This window comes from Anolis sagrei, chromosome 5 (genome assembly GCF_037176765.1).
Source record: "Anolis sagrei isolate rAnoSag1 chromosome 5, rAnoSag1.mat, whole genome shotgun sequence".
Taxonomy (NCBI): domain Eukaryota; kingdom Metazoa; phylum Chordata; class Lepidosauria; order Squamata; family Dactyloidae; genus Anolis; species Anolis sagrei.
The window spans coordinates 124,710,605-124,731,652 of NC_090025.1; the positions used below are offsets into that span (position 1 = coordinate 124,710,605).

General features: G+C 39.5%; 1 protein-coding gene across 2 annotated transcripts in view; it reads right to left on the reverse strand.

The window, feature by feature from the left end:
• Nucleotides 1-761: 761 nt before the first annotated feature.
• MAPK12 (mitogen-activated protein kinase 12) overlaps nt 762-21,048 on the reverse strand; it is a 48,087-nt gene continuing 27,800 nt past the window's right edge. For both annotated transcript variants that reach the window (XM_060777777.2, XM_060777778.2), the window contains exons 7-12: nt 14,983-15,097; nt 12,798-12,869; nt 11,606-11,685; nt 6,355-6,433; nt 4,062-4,235; nt 762-964 (exon numbers count right to left, since the gene is read on the reverse strand). In XM_060777777.2, the coding sequence (XP_060633760.2) occupies nt 894-964; nt 4,062-4,235; nt 6,355-6,433; nt 11,606-11,685; nt 12,798-12,869; nt 14,983-15,097 (591 nt within the window). In that variant the 3' untranslated portion in view covers nt 762-893. The remainder of the gene's footprint in view (nt 965-4,061; nt 4,236-6,354; nt 6,434-11,605; nt 11,686-12,797; nt 12,870-14,982; nt 15,098-21,048) is intronic.

Sequence of the window (21,048 nt, forward strand, 5' to 3'; positions counted from 1 at the left end):
CTTTTAAACTTATGATGATGTTCATATGGCAGGTCAGAGCCAACCTCTCCGGTGCGTATAAGCATTGCCAGTTCCTGTGCTTGAGGCATGATCAGCTGCATGTTCACTTTGCTTCCATCTTTGCCACATTTTTCCATATAGTTCATAGTACATGGGGCATATAGATGTGTTCCTAGATGTAATTTTACTATAGGCATTAAGTGCACTTGTGAAAGCAAATGTATCTAGGGAATGTTGAAAGTGGGTAGTTTTCTAATGGAAACATAGTCTATTTTTCAAGCCATCTCAACTGAAAGTTTTGGTTGTGGAAATACAGACCACAATTCATCTTTTTTTCCTTCCCTTGATTTTTCTTGGTACTAATTCCGGTGATTACAATGACATTTTTTTTGAGGCAGCTGCTATGAGAGTAATTACAGCAGCTGAATGTGCTTCTGTTATAAAAGAGGGCCAGATAGCAGCAACCAGACCTGAATACACATCAAGATAAGATGGGGCTTTTTAAGTATAGCAATAAAAACAAAATATGCAGTTGGAACCAGTCATGAATACCTGCAGCTGCAACAATTGCCAGAAATTTGAAAATGTTCCCTTTTTGAATTTGCCTAAGATGTCATCCAGTGGTTTCTATGGCCAATGAGGGTCTCAAATCCACCAATGCTGGCTCTCTGGATAAAAGGGTTATGGGGAAAGTCAACACATAACCACGCTATGCTATTTATCAAGGCAGTCATTCAAAGAGAAAACAATACAAGGACAACTTTTTCTTACAATCCAGATTAAAACAGATAACATCCAGTTTATTTATAAAACATTTGTACAATTAAATTATATATACACACACATATAAAAACACTTTACACTCTAGTATGTTCATCTGATATCTGAGATGGTTACACTGCTGTTTCTTTTGACTCTGGTGATGGCGGAGGGTTAAAATTTATCACTTCTTTATACGTGATACCTGGAAAAGATTTAATAAATGGAAAAATATTATGTTTACATTCAGAAAAAAAAGGATTTGCATCTAAAAATCATCATGAACTGTGGGAAAATATGACCCAATATTTTCTTAAATTAAGACCTCCCTTCATAACCTAATACTAATTATCATTATATTAATTAATATTATTGTGTCAATATTTGTATTATTAATACTATGTTGTCACATAACATGATGTTATGTAAGTGTTACATAATTATAAAAATGTTTTGCTTCCTGTTATTACTGTTGGGATTCAGCCCCACACTACCCAAGTCTCAAGTCCTCAATGAGGAACAGTTTAGTTAGCTTAGAATAGTCTGAGGGTTTCCTGAATGACAGTTGGAATTCATCTTATTCTTCTCTCTTTCTGCTCTCATTCTGATTGGTTCTATTAGCTCCAGCTCCTCCTGCGGGGACATGAGAGAAGCCTCCCACAAGGATGATAAAACATCAAAAATCATCCAGGCGTCCCCTGGGCAACGTCCTTGCAGACAGCCAATTTTCTCACAACAGGAGCAGTTGCTCCTGACACGACAAAAAAAATTCTGATTGGTTGTTTAAAAGGGATAATTTTCTACCGCAAGATTTTTGAATCTGACTTCTGACTTCTTACGCTTTAGTATGGAGAGTATGTGCTGTGTGCTTTGAGATCTCTCTTTGCTTGTGTGTCAGGAGAGTTGTAGTGATTGAGTTTTCCCTCTCCTGAAACATTAGAAGAGATGAGTAGCTCAGACCCAGTTTTTGATTATTAAGAAATGCAATTATTTCTCATTATTGTAAATAAATCTTTTGTGATTTTTTAAGATTGAACTTTGCATGTTTGCCTCCTAAGCAATGAATTCTTTACAGATGCATTACCCGGCACTTCACGCTCTGCTCACTAATGAGCTGATGTTCAATTTAGGTAACCTGTTTGTTTTTGGATGTTCTGCTATATTTTAGGGTAGTATTCCCTAATAGCTTCTTGAAGGCAACAAGAGACGAGAAATGGCTAAAGGCGCCAAGATGTCAAGGGACTGGGAGAAAAGAGCAAGCCCATTCTTGCACCTTTAATGTCAGCAGAATAATTAAGAAGGGAAACGTTTCACTGCATATGCAGTGAATTCAAATGCCTGAAAATCCAGTTGTTATTAAGGATCCTGTCAGGTGCTAAAATGATGGCAGCCCCAAAGCCCTGTCACATTATGCAATTAAAAGTATGATTCCACTTTATGGCCATAAAAACATCCCATGGGATGTGTAGTGTGGCTGAGAATTCTAAGCACCCATTCTGTAAATCCCAGCATCTGACAGCATGGCAAAATTGACATTAAAATGAAATCACAGTCATAATTTCTAGTATTAAGGGCTGCTGGATAATAGCATGGACAGGTGACTAAATATGGCTTGATTTCCTTTGTATGGAAGGGAAGGGAAAGGAAGGGTTCAAGGTTCTGCCCCCCCCCCCCCCCCCCCCCCGGGCTGCTAGGTTTTCTGAGCCCAATCAGGTAGGATGGTTGTGGAGATGGACAGCTGAGATCATGGATGGCAATCCCAGGTGTCTGTCTCCACAGGCCCCATATCTCCAAAGACTTTTTTTCAGGGAAAGTCCAGGACTTTGGAGGTATTTTTTAAATCTAGATTTAAACCAGACAAATCTGATTTCTTCCAGGCTGAAATGGATTCACCTGAAGCATCATTTGGACACCCCAGGCTAATCTGTTTCCTATGCCATGTTATTTGGCAGTGGGGATGGTGCCTAAGAGAGTTTATTTATTTATTTGCCACACTTGTACCCTGCCCTTCTCAGGGCAGCCTCACAAAGGCAAAATTCAATACCTTTATTAGTAATAAACAATTACATTAAAACCAACCCAATTAAAAACATAAACATTAAAACGTAAGTTAAAATCACAAAATCCAGATCATATTCCAAGGCCAATCATAATGATAATTCCATTATTTGTTGTCTATTACTGTTGTCTATTACTGCGCTGCTTACTGAGCAAAAGCTTATTCCCATAGCCATGGCATTAGATTTTTCCTGCAGGTCAGGAGGGAGAGGGTCGATCTTATTTCACTAGGGAGGGAGTTCCATAGACAAGGGGCCACCACTTGAAAGGCCCTGTCTCTCATCCCCACCAGTCATGCTTGTGATCTTAGCCTCTGAAGTGGATCATAGAGCTCTACAGGTTAGCTGGGTCAGAACTGATTAGGGCTTTTTAAGCTAAAGCAAGCACTTTGAATTGTGCAGACTGAATTGTGCAGACTCGGTAGCAGACTGGCAGCCAGTAGAGCAGGCATGGCAGAAGGGTTGTGTGCTCTCTGTACACCACTCTGGTGAGCAACCTGGCAGCTGCCCATTGGACCAATTGAAGCTTCTGAACAGTCTTCAAAGGCATCCCCATGTAGAGCATATTGCAGTAGTCTATTCGGGGTTTAACAAGTGTGTGGACCACCGTGGCCAAGTCTGATTTCCCAAGGTATGGGCACAACTGGTGCACAAGTTTTAATTGTGTGAAAGCTTCCCTGACCCCATTGAAACCTGGGGTTCCAGGCTCAGCAATAAATCCAGGATCATTCCCAAGCTGCAAACCTGATGGAAAAAGCAACGTGTTCTTTGCAACGTAGTGGCTCCAGTACAGTAGTGGTGTCCCTAGTCTGTACACAAATATTCTATTTGAACTGTGAATGGTATGTCGTTTTCTACACATGAAGGAACCCAGCACATCTTCTTCCAGATTCCCCACACAGAGCATGGTTCACATACAGTAAGGTACAACTGAGAATTAAACAAATGCACACTGAAATCTCACCAAGCTTGGAATAACATAACAATGCTTTCTTTCCTGTGTAACAGCCAAAGGTTAGCCTCATTATAGCAGGCAAGAGAAAAAAATAATAGCCAGACTGTCACTGTATCCAAGCAATCCAATTCCTATTACGCTACTTTTAGGCTTAGATTTGTAGTAACACTTTCCTAGACTCTCCTGAGTCTTATTATATATTTTTTTTAAAATTAAAAGCCTACTAGTGTAACAGTTTTTTATGCAGCACACACTTTACTACAGCAGAATGACAGCAACAGCAAACGTACATTTCCATTCATCCAGAGGTAGATCCATGTTATCAAAAGTCTCATCGTACTTCTCAGCTTCGGTTTCCTCTTCCGGATCATGAATAGCCTCAAAGTAAGGATGGGCTAAAGCTTCTGCGGCTGATATCCTCTTCTCTGCATCTAATACCAACATCTTTTCCAAAAGGTTTACTGCTGGCTCAGTGAAGGAGAGATAACACATTCAAGCACAAGCATTAGATCCAGCAATTAAAAACAAGGAAGGGAGGGGAGAAGAAAAGGGAATGTGCCACACCTTTAAGATCAACTGGTTTTTATTTTAGCATGAGCTTTCGTGGATATAAACCCATTTCTGGAGATGCAGGTCAGAATGATATTAAAGCCTTTCTTCTCCCCTTCTTCCCCCATCTTTGAGGAGGATTAACTCGGCTACTTTGAAAGCTATTTTCAGATAAGATGTCATTTAGTAATAAGTCAGATTCAGGAGGTAGTATCAAGTAATTCATAAATATGTTTATCGCAGGAGTTCATTAGATTAAGGGTAGCCCCTGCATTTTCAGAGGCCACCTGATTCTTCACATGCGGTTCCAATGGCAAAAGTAATCCATACACATAATAAAAGTGAAAATATGTATGTGTATATGTGGCTGGAGTGTCCACTTCCACAGACAAGATCCCGCTTCCACAAACAGCTTTAACCCACAGTGCTGAGAAGCCACCAATAGCTCTCCCTCCACTGACATTTCAGTTTATAGCAAGCACCATGAACATGTAGCCCAACCCCTGCCAATGTCCTCCCCAAATACCATACTGCCCACCACTCAAGGAATGATTTAATTCAGGAAAAACTGCATCCTAGATGTGTTTCCTCCATCACAGACATTCCAGTGTTTCTTATCCTCACCACTGTTGTGGAATTTTCATGATCCCGTCCACGACCTCTCCCTTAACCCTTTCCTACTCTTTTCAATTATTTCTGCACAACAAACAGAGCAGAACTAATCAGCAACTGGAGGAGTTTGGGGGATTGATTCCAAATGATGGAAGTTGTAGCTCACCCTGCATCAAGTTAGAGCACTGTGACCCCCACTAACAATGGTCCTGGACTACATTCGGCACACAGATCCCCTTGACCAAAGAAAAATACTGCAGAGGTTTGGGAGGAATTCACCTTGATTTATAGCCATTGTAGGTATTGGGGTTTATAGTTCATCTGTAATGAAAGAGCACCATGGACCCCACCAACAATGGCCCTGTCTCTAACTTGGCACACAAAACCCCCATGACCAACAAATAATGCAGGAGGGCTTTGGGGTTCAGAGAGCACTGTCAATGCAAACAACAATGGATCTGCACCAAATCTGGCCCACAAACCCAGTATGTCAAAATTTGAATACTGGTGGATTTGGGGTGGAATTGGCTTTGGCATTTGTTAGTTGTAGGTACTGGGATTTATAGTCCACCTGCAATCAAAGAGCACTCTGTGCCCCACTGATGAGGGGCATGGACCTAACTTGGCACACAGAACCCTCATTACCAACTGAACGTACTGGGGGGATTTGACAGGATTGACCAGCCATGGTGGTAGTTGTAATTCATCCTGTAGCTTGAGAACATAATGAACCCCACACCAATGATGCATCTAGAGCAAATTTGCCTGGCATGACAAACTTTGACTACCAATGAAGTTTCAGGGGGTTGACCTGGCATCATGTGAATTGTAGTTCACTCACAACTTTATGCATTTTGTAAAATAAAAAAGACTTCTTCTAATAACCTGGGCAATGCCAGGTACCCAAGCTAGTAGTTAATAAATTCTACACTAAAGTGTACCTAACAGGAAAAGCTTATTTTTATGTAACACGCTTTGGGCTAGCAAGGGGCCATCAGCAAGGGATGGGAAAGGAGCAAGCACAACCAGGAGGCAGAAAGCCATTCTTAGCAGCTCTGAAATACATGAAACAGCTACACCATAACATTTAGGTCATCTATAAATAGCATCACATTATATCTCTGAAGATCTACTCGCTGGGGCATTACATGCAAAATTCAAAGAAATGTGAAAGATGAAAGTATAGAATCCCAGTATCATACATACAACTCTGACAACATTCTTTTGTGCCGTGTTCATTAAACTGTGAATACTTTTTTTGAACCACTCCTCACTTCTGATACATTGTCATGGGGAAAATGTTGTATATTGAAAAGTAACAAGAATGTTGCAAATTTTTGCTGCAAGGAAGCATAAAGTACCCAACACCAATTATCCTAATTGTTCACACATGATTTGTGTTATTCATATAGATCTACTTACCTAAAGGATTTGCGTACTTCAAGATGGCAGCAAAGTCTTTCTTCTGCACTTTTGGAAGGCTTTTGATGTAATTTTTTGCCTTGAAAGAAACCCAAAAACATCAAAAAGAGTCTCTACAATAGGGAAAATGCATTTATCTATGCATTTATTTAGGGATGCTTGGCAGTCTCACAGCAATTGACTGTGTTCAGATTCCGTTCAGGCTCAGATAGTTGCTATTAAAGACTGCCTGGTACACAAACAAGACATTTCGTGGCGCTTAAAAAACTCATTTATTTCAACTTCAATTTCTGAAGAAATGAACTGGAGTCAACAAAAGTTGAGGCTGAAATAAATTCATTTTAATATGCTTCAAGATTTCTTCTTTTTATACTGAAACACACTAGCATGTCTCTCTCACACATTTTCATGCTAATGACATCACATGGCATAAGAAAAATTAAAGCTAAATATTAATGTGGCAATGAACATAATGTGAATAGCAAGTTGTATGGGTGCCACAAGCAAGAGTTTGCACTCCTGGCTGTATATATACAATTTATGAATTCAAGGTTTGAGGTCAGGAGAAGTGCATCAAAGGATGAGTGCAAAGACATGCAAGTCAATTTCTGTAATGATCATTTTCTTCAATGTGTCTATGCAGTGTGTTGGTTTATTGTTTATATATTTGGGTTGGAGTGATAATGTTCTGTTTTTTGTATTATGTCATTTTTTTTACAATTGTTCACCAATTTGAGTCCCACCCGTGGGAGAAGAGTGGGATATAAAAATAAATAAATAAATAAATAAATAAAATAACATTATGCTTTGCATGCCTAATGCAGAATCCCAGCTAAAGTACTTTGAATATGATAACTCTTAGAGGTAAACATCATATATTTTTGTGCTGAAATTATATTGCTTGACTTATATACCCTGAACTGAACTGAATATAGTCTCTTATGGTCAAGTTATTCTGGGTCGGGCATGAGTGGGTTTAGTGCATAGGTACTAGAACATGTGTTGAGGGATTGCAATTTTCATCATTGTTATTCAATATGGCAAATGAGTAGGGATGATGGAACCTGTGCTTCAACAACACCTGGAGAGTCACTGGTTTTCCACTCCTTATTTTTTTTATTCAAATACAAAAAGAAAAACAAACAAAAGCATATTTACACAAATTACAATTTTTGTATTTTTTTAAAAAAATAAAGAACTACTTAACAAACATAAAACAAACAAGGACACACACCTACATCATAAGAACAAAACTAAGAGACAGAAAAACTAACCCACAAACCTCTCACTCACTGCATGCTGACTTTGATTTCTATTTATTCTATTCCTTTTAAATGCTGTTACATAAGCACCCTTCTCCTTTTAATTGTTGTAAATAGCAAACTTCTACAAGCCTTCTAGACTAGTTATTTGTTATGTATATAATTCAGATTGCTTAATATATATTTATGTATATTTTGATATGCAGTTTTTCCTTAACTCTATGTTGTTTGGGGTTGTGAGAGGGAGTACAGACCATGTGACCAGATCTGGGACTATTCAGACTGAGACTCCATTTTAGATGTAGGAGTTTGCATCAGATGTACAGTACAGCTTAGAAGTCAGTACAGTTGAGAAGTCCATCAGCACATTGTATGCAATTATCAGTATCAGAAGTCAGTAGTGTCAGTATGCTGCAGTGTGTAATCAGTCTGTATTGAGTCAATGTTCAGTAATGTATTAGACTGAAGAGAGTGTTAGTCTGTATGCAACAAAGAAGAGACTGGAACAGAATGCTTGACAGAACTTACCATTTAAACTCTCAAGTAATAACAAATGTACATGTATGCTGAATACATTAAGTTTGTAAGTAAATCAACTTGTTCATTCGTTCAGTCGTCTCCGACTCTTCGTGACCTCATGGACCAGCCCATGCCAGAGCTCCCTGTCGGCCGTTACCACCCCCAGCTCCCTCAAGGTCAGTCCAGTCACTTCAAGGATGCCATCCATCCATCTTGCCCTTGGTCGGCCCCTCTTCCTTTTGCCTTCCACTTTCCCCAGCATAATTGTCTTCTCTAGGCTTTCCTGTCTCCTCATGATGTGGCCAAAGTACTTCAACTTTGTCTCTAGTATCTTTCCCTCCAGTGAGCAGTCGGGCTTTATTTCCTGGAGGATGGACTGGTTGGATCTTCTCGCAGTCCAAGGCACTCTCAGCACTTTCCTCCAACACCACAGCTCAAAAGCATCTATCTTCCTTCGCTCAGCCTTCCCTAAGGTCCAGCTCTCACATCCGTAGGTGACTACAGGGAGTACCATGGCTTTGACTAGGCGGATCTTTGTTGCCAGTCTGATGTCTCTACTCTTTACTATTTTATCGAGACTGGACATTGCTCTCCTCCCAAGAAGTAAGCGTCTTCTGATTTCCTGGCCACAGTCTGCATCTGCAGTCATCTTTGCACCTAGAAATACAAAGTCTGTCACAGCCTCCACGGTTTCTCCCTCTATTTTCCAGTTGTCAATCATTCTTGTTGCCATAATCTTGGTTTTTTTGATGTTTAGCTGCAACCCGGCTTTTGCGCTTTCTTCTTTCACCTTGATTAGAAGGCTCCTAGCTCCTCCTCGCTTTCGGCCATCAGGGTGGTGTCATCTGCATATCTGAGGTTGTTAATGTTTCTTCCAGCAATTTTCACCCCAGCTTTGCATTCATCCAGCCCCGCACATCGCATGATGTGTTCTGCATACAAGTTAAAAAGGTTGGGTGAGAGTATGCAGCCTTGCCGTACGCCTTTCCCAATCTTGAACCAGTCTGTTGTTCCGTGGTCAGTTCTGACTGTTGCTACTTGGTCCTTGTACAGATTCCTCAGGAGAGAGACAAGGTGGCTTGGGATGCCCATCCCACTAAGAACTTGCCACAGTTTATTATGATCCACACAGTCAAAGGCTTTAGAATAGTCAATGAAGCAGAAGTAGATGTTTTTCTGAAACTCCCTGCCTTTCTCCATTATCCAGCGGATATTGGCAATCTGGTCTCTCGTTCCTCTGCCTTTTCTAAACCCAGCTTGAACATCTGGCAACTCTCGCTCCATGTATTGCTGGAGTCTTCCTTGCAGGATCTTGAGCATTACCTTACTGGCATGAGAAATAAGGGCCACTGTACGGAAGTTGGAGCAGTCTTTCGCATTTCCCTTTTTTGGTATGGGGATATAAGTTGATTTTTTCCAGTCTGATGGCCATTCTTGTGTTTTCCATATTTGCTGGCAAATGGCATGCATCACCTTGACAGCATCATCTTTTAAGATTTTAAACAATTCAGCTGGGATCCCGTCGTCTCCTGCTGCCTTGTTGTTGGCAATGCTTCTTAAGGCCCATTCAACCTCACTCCTCAGGATGTCTGGTTCTAATTCATTCACCACACCATCATAACTATCCTCAATATTATTATCCTTCCTATACAGATCTTCTGTATAGTCTCGCCACCTTCTCTTGATCTCTTCAGCTTCTGTTAGGTCCCTGCCATCTTTGTTTCTTATCATACCAATTTTTGCCTGAAATTTACCTCCAATGTTTCTAATTTTCTGGAAGAGGTCTCTTGTCCTTCCTATTCTGTTGTCTTCTTCCACTTCCATGCATTGCTTATTTAAAAATAGTTCCTTATCTCTTCTGGCTAACCTCTGGAATTGCGCATTTAACTGGGCATATCTCCCCTTACTATCACTGTTTCCTTTTGCTTTCCTCCTTTCTTGGGCTACTTCCAGTGTCTCAGCAGACAACCATTTTGCCTTCTTGGTTTTCTTTTTCTTTGGAACGTACTTTGTTGCCGTCTCCTGAACAATGTTGCGGACTTCTGTCCATAGTTCTTCTGGGACTCTGTTTACTAAATCTAGTCCTTCAAATCTGTTCTTCACTTCCACTGTATATTCGCTAGGAATGTTAGTGAGATCATATCTAACTGGTCTGTGTATTTTCCCTGATCTCTTTAGTTTTATTCTAAATTGGGCAATAAGAAGTTCGTGATCTGAGCTACAGTCAGCCCCAGGTCTTGTTTTCACCGACTGGATGGATGTCCGCCACCTTTGGCTGCAAAGGATGTAGTCAATCTGATTTCGGTGCTGACCATCTGGTGAAGTCCATGTGTAAAGCCGTCTTTTAGGTTGTTGGAAGAGAGTAACTATGTTACTTTTAATGAAGGCTACCTATTTTGGTCTCTTGAGAGCATGATTTAAAAGGGTAGATGTTTATGGGAGAGTAGATGTTTTGGGCAATAACACTACTGAAGATCTGCTATATATTTTGTGCATTGGCGTATCTTTGTTCCTAACAGTTCAGAGAGATAAACAGGTATATCAGTCTAACAACCGAGGGCCCTTCCACACAGCCCTATATCCCCAAATATCAAGGCAGAAAATCCCGCAATATCTGCTTTGAACTGGATTATTTGAGTCCACACTGCCATATATTCCAGTTCAAAGCAGAAAATGTGGGATTTTATTCAGCTGTGTGGAAGGGGCCTCAGAAACTAATTTGCCTTGCATGAATATTAGTGGATATTTACCACTAAGAAGAAGATTCACTCCAATGAGCATTTAACTCTTCTCAGGAAGATCATACTTTACAAATGGTTTATGATTATTCCAAATAGTGTGAATGCCAATTAATCTCCAAAAGGGTCGGCTATGGAGATTTCTGTTTTCACAAAATTAATAATATTCTGCTATTTCCTAAAACAAATTCCCCCCTCATTATTATAACTAGTAAATTAGTACGTCTCATTTTTGCTTGTTGTTGGACAAAATGGAGACCTTGGCAAGATGGCAAAACAAAAAAAAGCCCCTCATTAAGCTCTTGAGGGGGGATGTTATCAGCTAAGATCTAAAACAGGAATTGTATGGAAAATGCCTTTGTTGAATATAGGATGATACTATTTTTTACAAAGAAATGTAATCTCTTAGGACTGCAGCACATTTTCATCTTACGCGCTAAGAAGTTTTATGTTTGAAGAATTCCTACTGTCAAACGCTGCCTGATGAAAGCTAATAACACCATGAAAAAAGGATTGTAGACTTCCTCATGTCAAATTCTGCCTGATGAAAGCCAATAACACAAGGAAGACTGATTTCTACTTTTTAAATGTTCAGTAAGGTTTTGTTTTTTAAAAAGCACACAATACATGCCATTCAAGAATGCAATTACTGGTCTGAAATGCAGAAAAGCCAGTAGCACCAGATAGTTCTACAATATGACTCTTAGAAAGGATATGACAGGAGTTACTTACATCTTGGCTTTGTAGTTTCTGAACAAAATCTTGAGTTGGTGTGCCTGTAACTTTCATAATTTCTGTGAGCTGGTCCAAATCTGAATGCCAAAGTCAAGAGTCAAATCCTTAGTCAGTATTGTCTGTGTTCTCAAATAATATGCTGTGTCCAGGTTGGTTCATCAAGTGCTCTACTATGGCTGACTTCTCTAATCACCTCCCAACAAAGGATTCCCCCAGGCAGTAAAAAGCCAGACCATGAAACTGCTAGGCCATTAAATACTAATCAGGATGACCAATTGCAACATCCACACTTGTCTCAAACAGACTAGAGTTCTTTCTCCCACCCTGGACATTCCACAGATATATAAACCCCATTCTCCTAGTTTCCAACAGAACTCACAACCTCTGAGGATGTCTGCCATAGATGCAGGCGAAATGTCAGGAGAGAATGCTTATGGAACATGGCCATACAGCCCAGAAAATCCACAGGAAAAATTCTGTGTGGAATCTATATGTACTCTCCTTCCTGTATCATCTCAGAAATGACTACAGTTGCTTAGGAATCACTGGGGGGCGGGGGGAGTTAGGTATAAGATGGGCAGTGATACCTTTACGAAATCATTTTGGCTTTAGTTTTTAACCAAAGTTCTGACTTTGATATAAATTTTACACAGCTATATTAAAGATTCAGGTAATTTGAAATTTCTCTCTGGAAACCAATTCTAATTTCATGTTCTTGAAGATTGTCAGCACTGGCAAGTTTCTTTGGCCTTCATGCATCAATGGCTTTGACTAAGATTTGAGACCCTATCCACAGATTTATATTTATTGAAATCACTTTGCAGCCCTTCAGGGCCTCCAGAGCAACAGACAAAAAGAGACAAAAGCTCTCTTCAAAATATAAAACTAAGAAGTTTAACCAGCAGCAAAATACAGAAGACACAGTATAAGCTAGCCAACCTTTTAAGGCAAATATTATAGCCCCAAAATATGGGTTTCTTCCTGCAATGAATTATGCAAAGCATCTGCAGCAAACATTACATTTTCTTCCTTGCAAACGTCATAAAACCTAATAAAAACTGGCCTGACATTTTCAGTAATTAGCTCAACTGACTATTTGCTCAGAGCATTTTGGAACTCACCTACTTTGATACCAGAATTGAAAAATATTTCTACATCTTAATGACACACATTCCTTATGAAAGGATACGATCGTTGCCTTTGAAGAGTGGCCTTCCAGTTATCATCTCAGCCATTATACAACCCACTGACCAGATGTCAACTGAAATACAGAAAAGGGTTTCGAAAAAATGTGTGTGACAAATCTAAAATCAGTTTATTCAGAAAGAAAAGAAATAGCTTTAAAAGGGAAGTAGAAACACTACATCAAAGACTCCTTCTACACTGCCATATAAAATCCAGATTATCTGCTTTGAACTGGATTATATGGCAGTGTAGACCCATATAAAATGTAAAGGTTTTCCCCTTGACATTAAGTCTAGTTGTGGCCGACTCTTGGGGGGGGGGGAAGGGTGATGTTCATCTCCATTTCTAAGCCGAAGAGCCAGTGTTGTCCGTAGACACCTCCCAGGTCATGTGGCCAGCATGACTACATGGAGCACCGTTACCTTCCCGCCAGAGACATACCTATTGATCTACTCACATTTGCATGTTTTTGAACTGCTAGGGTGGCAGAAGTTGGGCCTTAACAGCGGGAGCTCACCCCACTCCCTGGATTCAAACTGCCAACCTTTTGGTTAGCAAGTTCAGCAGCTCAGCAGGTTAACCCGCTGTGCAACAGAGGGCCCATGGACTCATATAATCCAGTTCAAAGCAGATAATGTGGATTATCTGCTTTGTTCATCTGGATTATATGGCAGTGTAGAAGGGGCTTATGTATTGTTTACTGTTGTTTTTATTTTCATAGTTTAAAGAAAGCCTAGTAATTTAAAACCTTGCAAGAACATAAATGACACTAACATTTCATTTTCTATTTCTCTGACTTTCTCATATCCCACTCTGGTCAACTTTGCTGGTCTGAAACAAACCCAAGGTAAATGGTTCATAGATCAAATTTTGTTAAATAAAGTATGTTATTAATAAGTTTCATTGAATGAGAACTGCCTGCATTTTTGATGATATATTAGTTTTAATATGAGCTTCTTTGAACACTGACTTGTTTTCTTCTTGTCTTAAATCTTGTTATTAATTTAGTTATGAATATAAGGTGTCATTTTTAAATCAATCTCACTTTTAAGGCTACCAATGTATGACAGAACTAGAATTTACACATTAAATTACACATTACAGATCCATCTGGCAATCAGTTGCTGACCCTTGTAAAATTTCCATTTCTTTGAATCAAGTGCAACTGATTGCAGTTTGTTTGAACTCACAAATTATCCAACTGCAAGACACTCAGCTTTGCCAGAAAGAAACAATGCTATTACAAGAAGCATCATTTAAATACATGTTACTATTAAGAACTGTAACACAGGTTGAGTATCCCTTATCTGAAATGCTTAAAGCCAGAAGTATTCGATATTTTGATCCACAACTACCCGCCAAGTTTTTGGAATAGTAGCATTTTCAAAATGGGATGTCTTAGAGGCAGGACCCAAGTTTAAACACCCAAACTAGTTAAAACCTGGAATCACTGACTGCTCAGAAACTACACAGATGGATCATGGGGATGAACAGCAGAAACGGGTAATGAGTGAGGCAGTTGCATTGTCCTAGCTGCTTCACCTAACCCAGGCACTGGGCAAACTTCAGTCCTCCAGGTGCTTTGGACTTCAATTCCTAACAGCAGGTAGGCTATTAGGAATTATGGAAGTCCAAAACATTTGGAGGGCTGAAGTTTGCCCATGCCTGGCTTAACCACACTCTTCACAAGTGTGGCACTACAGTTGGTCACTCTGACTTGAGAGGATGAGAGTTGTGGTCTATCAAATACATGTGAAGGACACCAGCTCACTACAGACTAATGTAAGAAGATAATAAAGATCTCTGATACCATGAGAAGGTAGAATAATCCCCAAAGAACTATGTAAAGACATATCCCAGATGAAAGACTCAAGGGTGGCAGAAAGCCTATCTGGTTTGCTGGTGGCTTCATGGGATATAAAGCTTGATAGCATTAGCTACCTTCCTTTTTGATAAAGGCATTTGTATGTAGATTGACAAGCACAATAAGTACAACAGGAAATGATAATATACCAAGTGTTCTGTCTGGATGGTTGAATGAAGAAACCAATATAAGCATAGTATATCCTTTTGGAGTGATGTCACTCCAATGCAACTGGAAACAAGCAATTTAAGATTTTGTAAACAGCAGTGAGAGAACGTTCATTGTGGAAAACTAGCATTAATTTTAGTACAATCACAAAATGTACCTGTTTGTGTATAATGCATCCAATTCAGTATAACCTCTGGGGCTCTGTACCACCTGGTGACCACGTAGCCAGTCATCTCACTATCTGTATGTCTTGCTAGGCCAAAATCCAAAATCTATTACAGAGCAACCAAAATACAAATTGCAATTTACAATTCCAAATTGTTCATAAAGTTGAATCTTGCATTGCTTATAAATGGAGCAGATTTACTGAAATCAATGCGAATTACGTCAGTGATTAGCAAATCTGGAAAACAGAACACATTGCACTGATGATTTGTCCCTGTAACCGATATAACATATATATTACTTGATTTCTACATTTTTCAACTATAAAGCTGGTGACAGAATTGAGCTGCCGTGTGACACTAAGTTTCAAATTTGCTTTTTTCTTTCTTTCTGAGAGCTCATTCCACTTGATCAAGGAAAGTTTCAGAACCTAATTAGTTTCAGGGCTTTCTCCCGGCATCTGTTTTCTACATCAAGGATCAACCATTAGAATACGTAAATTAAAAGAGAAATTAGTGCTATGGGAATTAGCACTTTTTGATGACAATTCTCAAGACCTATTAGCTAAGATTTATGCTATGGTAAATGCCTTGATAAATGGCGGAGGGTGGTAGGGAGAGAGAAATTAAACAGAAGTGGGAAAAGGATTCATGAACGTTTATTACAGAAGCTATTGGGATTACTATTTTTCAGTCCATGAAGATTTCTCCAAGTTTGTCAGTACAAACAAAACAGTATAACCTACTGTTTTGATGGAATTGAATGCTGCCACATTTAATAGGATGGTTTCAAAAACCCTATGATATAGAATATGTTAGAGAGATATGATTCATCCATGTCATCTTTTTCATATAGAGTTGAAAGGAGGACAAATCTAATTGTACAGAGATAACACAAATAACCTCAACATTTCTGGACCTTAATTTCGTAATGCCTTCTTTAATAAGGGTGGTTAAGGTGACTGTTGTTGTTTATTCGTTCAGTCATTTCCGATTCTTTGTGACCTCATGGACCAGCCCATGACAGAGCTCCCTATTGGCCATTGCCAGCCCCAGCTCCTTCAAGATCAAGCCAATCACTTCAAGGATAACATCCATCCATCTTGTCCTTGGTTGGCCCCTCTTCCTTTTTCTTTCCATTTTCCCCAGCATCATTATCTTCTCCCAGCTTTCCTGTCTTCTCATTATGTAGCCAAAGTACTTCATCTTTGCCTCTAATCTCCTTCCCTCCAGTGAGCAGCTAGGCATTATTTCCTGGAGTATGGACTGGTTTGATCTTCTTTCGGTCCAAGGCATTCTTTGAATTTTCCTCCAGCACTACAATTCAAAAGCATCTATCTTTCTTTGCTCAGCCTTCCTTATGGTCCAGGTCTCGCATCCATAGGTTACTATGGGAATACCATTATTTTAACTATGTGGATCTTTGTTGTCAGTATGATGTCTCTATTTTTTACTATTTCATCGAGATTGGTCATTGCTCTTCTCCCAAGAAGTAAATGTCTTCTGATTTCCTGGCTGCAGTCTGTGTCTGCAGTAATCTCCGTGTGTAGAAATACAAAGTCTGTCACTGTCTCCATGTTTTCTCCCTCTATTTGCCAGTTATCAATCAATCTGCTAGCCATAATCTTGGCTTTTTTTTGTTTAACTGCAACCCAGCTTTTGCACTTTCTTCTTTTACCTTCATTAGAAGGCTCCTCAACTCCAGCTCGCTTTCAGCCACCAAAGTTGTATCATCTGCATATCTAAGGTTATTAATGTTTCTTCCAGCAGCTTTAACTCCAGCCTTGGATTCCTCAAGCCCTACACATCACATGATGCGTTCTACATACAAGTTGAATAGGTAGGGTGAGAGTATACAGCCCTTCTGTACTCCTTTCCCAATCTTGAATGTATGAAGTTATATTAATAATCTTAAAATCACTTCTATCAAAAAGGTATTTGGGTGTATTTGAGAACATTATCCTTTGTTATAATGCAAGAATATTTTTGAAGTGCTTCAATGAGAAGTAATGGACTGAGCAGCTGTTTGAGCAAATAAATACATATGATTTACTGGGGCAGGGGACTCAAAATCAGATAATGAATCTGGATGTAGTGGATTGGATTGCAATTTATTGCTGCTATTCGGACATAAAACTAGTACAGATATGAAGAGATGTAGCTTAAAATTATCTGGGTAGTACATTTTTCTAAAGTGCTAAATGAAGATAGTTCCCAGACAAAGTGAAAGAAGGTCTTCAAAGCCATAAATTGGATGTTTGAAGTACACTTCAATTCTAACTCATGAGGCTACTTACACTACTTTTCTCCTTCTTCCAGAAAATACATGATTGAATAAATGGTGGAACTGGTAAATTTGCATTTTAAATTGTAAGAAAGAAATGAAGTTAAATCAAAAGATGAACCAGGGCTCTGAATCAATTAAAAGGCAGCTTATAACTTCACAATTATTTTGTTACAAATTTCAAAAGACTCCAATGATCAACTTTTACTTTTAGCATTTCAGGCAACTAATAAAGAAGACTGAAATCCTTAATAAAGAAACTGTTATTCTTTTCAGAAAAGGTCATATAGCCAGCCATCTGTTTTCATGGTTTCTGCATCCAAGATTCCACCATACCATGATTAAAAATATTCTATTTTTTCCCAATAAGCCAAGCTTGATTTTGCCATTTTATGTAAGGGTAACCATTTTACTACGCCACTGTGTATCAGGGGATTTGGCCATCCACAGATTTCAGTGTCCATGGGAGGTTCTCGAACCGAAACCCAGCAGATGCAAAAAACTCAGTGCATTAATCACAGATCTTAGAAGTTGCAAAGGTCTCTTTCAGATGTACATCCAGAGGGGACTCATGAAGCCTTGTGTGCACTTAAATACAGCTTTGCATAAAATTCCATTTGCACATAACCAGAGTGGGAATCACACAGCTGTCCAGATATAGTTGGATTATCAGCCCTAATCAATATAAAGGTAAAGGTAAAAGTTTCCCCCCTGACATTAAGCCTAGCTGTGTCTGACTCTGGGGGTGGTGCTCATCTCCATTTCTATGCCAAAGAGCCAACGTTGTCCGTAAATGCCTCCAAGTTCATGTGGCATGACTGCATGAAGCACCATTACCTTCCCGCCAAAGCAGTACCTATTGATCTACACACATGCGCTTGCTTGTGAACTGCTAGGTTGGCAGAAGATGGGGCTAATAGCGGGAGCTAACCCATTCCTCATATCTGAACCACTGACCTTTCGATCAGTAAGTTCAGCAGCTTAGCTGTTTAACCCGTTGTGCCACTGGGGGCTCCTAATCAATATAAGCAATGGTAAAAAATGCTGGGAGTTTCCTCATAATACTCACCTGATATACTGAAACAGTAAGGGATGATCAGTGATACTTTCTGATCTTTTGTACAGAATTTGGAAATGTTTCTCTCCTTTTTTGGACTTTAGCTCCCCAAATTCCATGAGAGTCATTAAGTGGAAGAATAACTACTTAAACTTTCTGCTTCTTGCTATCTTTTTGCTCAAAACCATCAGATACACGCTACTTTTCTTGCTACAGCAGAAAGGCAGAAGAATGTTGGATTGTAAAGTATGACTGAATTCTCTGGTTCAAAATGTCTTAGTGCTGGGTTGTTTTTCTTGTGTAATTTCTGGAAATGTATTTAAAATAAAAGTATTTTTTTTAAGTCTGGAGGTGTCAGCATTGTTTTGCAAGGTGCTTTACAAACCATGACCAAACAATAGGCAGTATTTATTTGAAAGGATTTTTAATGGGGTTACATGATATCTTCGTACGATCACATTTAGAGATTTGATGCAATCAGCAGCACTTCAACCCTTTTCTAAGAGGTGGTAATTTTTCCACAGGGCCTACACTTCACTCTAAAATGACTTGAGGTTAATAACATCCACTTGCTTTGACAGCAGTGCTTTACACTACAATTTCTTCATAGATAATAGGCTTATGGAGGATCGCTGTTCACTGAGAGAGGGACGTGCAAGTTCTCATCATAGCAATATAATAGTGCTTTTGAGCACACTTCATCAATAGCTCAAATTTCCTTACATTCACAAAACCTTCATTTTACAAAGTTTATTTCCCTATTTCTTGATCAGCTATAGTCTATTTTTGAGTGGTGGTGATGAATGCCCCAGTTTCACATGCGGTATTCTAGGCTTAGTTATCAAAGAAAGAGGGGTTTCAATTTAGAATTTAGCTAAAAGTTTTTAATTTTAATATTGTACATATCTACACATTTAACATCCATGGATTCAACTATCTATAGCTTGAATATATATCTTTTTGAAAAATACAAAAGCATAATTTAATTTTGTCATTTTATTATACCATTGTTTTTGTGTCAGAAGACATTTCTGGTGTTGTAGTTCAGCCAGCTGATGACAATGAGGGGTTTGGGGTGCAGGGCCTGATGATTCTGTGGGTGCCAAGACAGAGGGGGTTTTGCAGCAAGGTGGTTCTCCAGTTGGGAGACGGAGGGGTTTCTGGAGCAAGATGTTGTTTCTGTGTGTAGGAATGAAGCTGCTTTGGAAGCCAACAGGCAGGGAGGGAAGGATAACATTAGCTCATCCAAAGACGCAGCTGGCTTAGACAGAGATACCAGGCTGCTCCTGAGGGGGAGGAAATTCAGGTGCAAGCAAAGTCATGGGAAGGAGAGGCAGAAGCAGGTCTCTCAAGGTCAAAGGAATGTGTCCTTGTTTTGCAGCCTTTAAATGAGAGCGAGAGCTGTTAGGATTTCAGACTAAGCAAGATTTCAACTGGAGTGGGAAACTCCTGTCTTGTTCCTGGTTCATGCTTGAAACTCAAGGCCCAAGATTTCTAGTCAAGTTTTGCTTCCTGCTTTATGGATTTACCTATGGATTCATGCTCTTATTTTGTTCCTTGTGGATAGACAATTACTATGCCATTGTATCCCTTAAAACATTAATTGAAGTAGAGAAAAATTACAAGACATTATAATCTTTAATTGTAATCACACTATTACACCCTATATGAAAAAGTTCCACTGAGGCCAGATCTGGCCTTTGGTTTTGAGGATGGTCACTGCATATTTGGGACTCTTCTAGGCAGGGCAAAATCCAGATAGGAACCAGCATTTAAAATGTGCGTGCATTTAGGATACACAGCTGCCGCAAACCATATGATTTTGCTGGGGGAGGTGCCTACATTCCCTCTCATGCCAAACCAGCATCGGTATGGGGAGGCGGGGCGGTATGGATACCAGTCCCCTTCTCTTCCTGGCCCCCTTTTCTAGTATTAAAAACATTAAAAGTAGAAAACTATCATTGCTAAGGACTTCAAAGAGCTCCATTGCACTTGGAAATGAGCTCTGTTGCAGCATTTCCTTTCCCAATTGAGCACTTTGGATCCTCCAGCCATGATGACTCTTTTAACTTGTTTAATGATAGAAAATAGGGTGAGGGGGGTTAGAGTGGAAGTACCATTCCAGTTCTTTAGGCTCCTGGAGCCCGAAAAACCAAGATGGTATGGAAATTGTCCCTCAGGATTGCAGAAGGCAATCCCGAAGGTCAATCCCCACAGGGCTCACATCTGCAAAGATCTGGAACTTACTGAAATCAAAGTTTACTCTGGGTTAAACTTTGATCAGCCCGAGCCATTGTTTGGGTGCCTCAGGCTAATCTGAAAGAAATACCAGGCTTCAGGCCTGTGTAGAAGAGCCCTTAGTATAATTTTGGTGTACTAGAAAATGAAAGACTAAATGTGGGAAATAAAGTGGATGCAGGGGTTAACAATTTTCCCCTGTGTGCAGTACATTTGGTGGTGCTGCCATGAGTAAGGGACTTGGAGAGTACTGCTCATAGTAACACAGTAGCAAATGACTCCATAAACTTCAATGTATTATACCCTCTGGACCTCAGATCAGTAGCTTTTCCTCTAGAACAAAGCAAAAAGCCCTAAGGCAGATTGGACACTGTGTATTTATTTATTTATTCCATTTATATACCTCTTTTCTCAGGCCTCGGGTGACTCAAAGCAGTTTACAGTAGCAAAAATTCAATGCTTAACACCATAAAACAATTT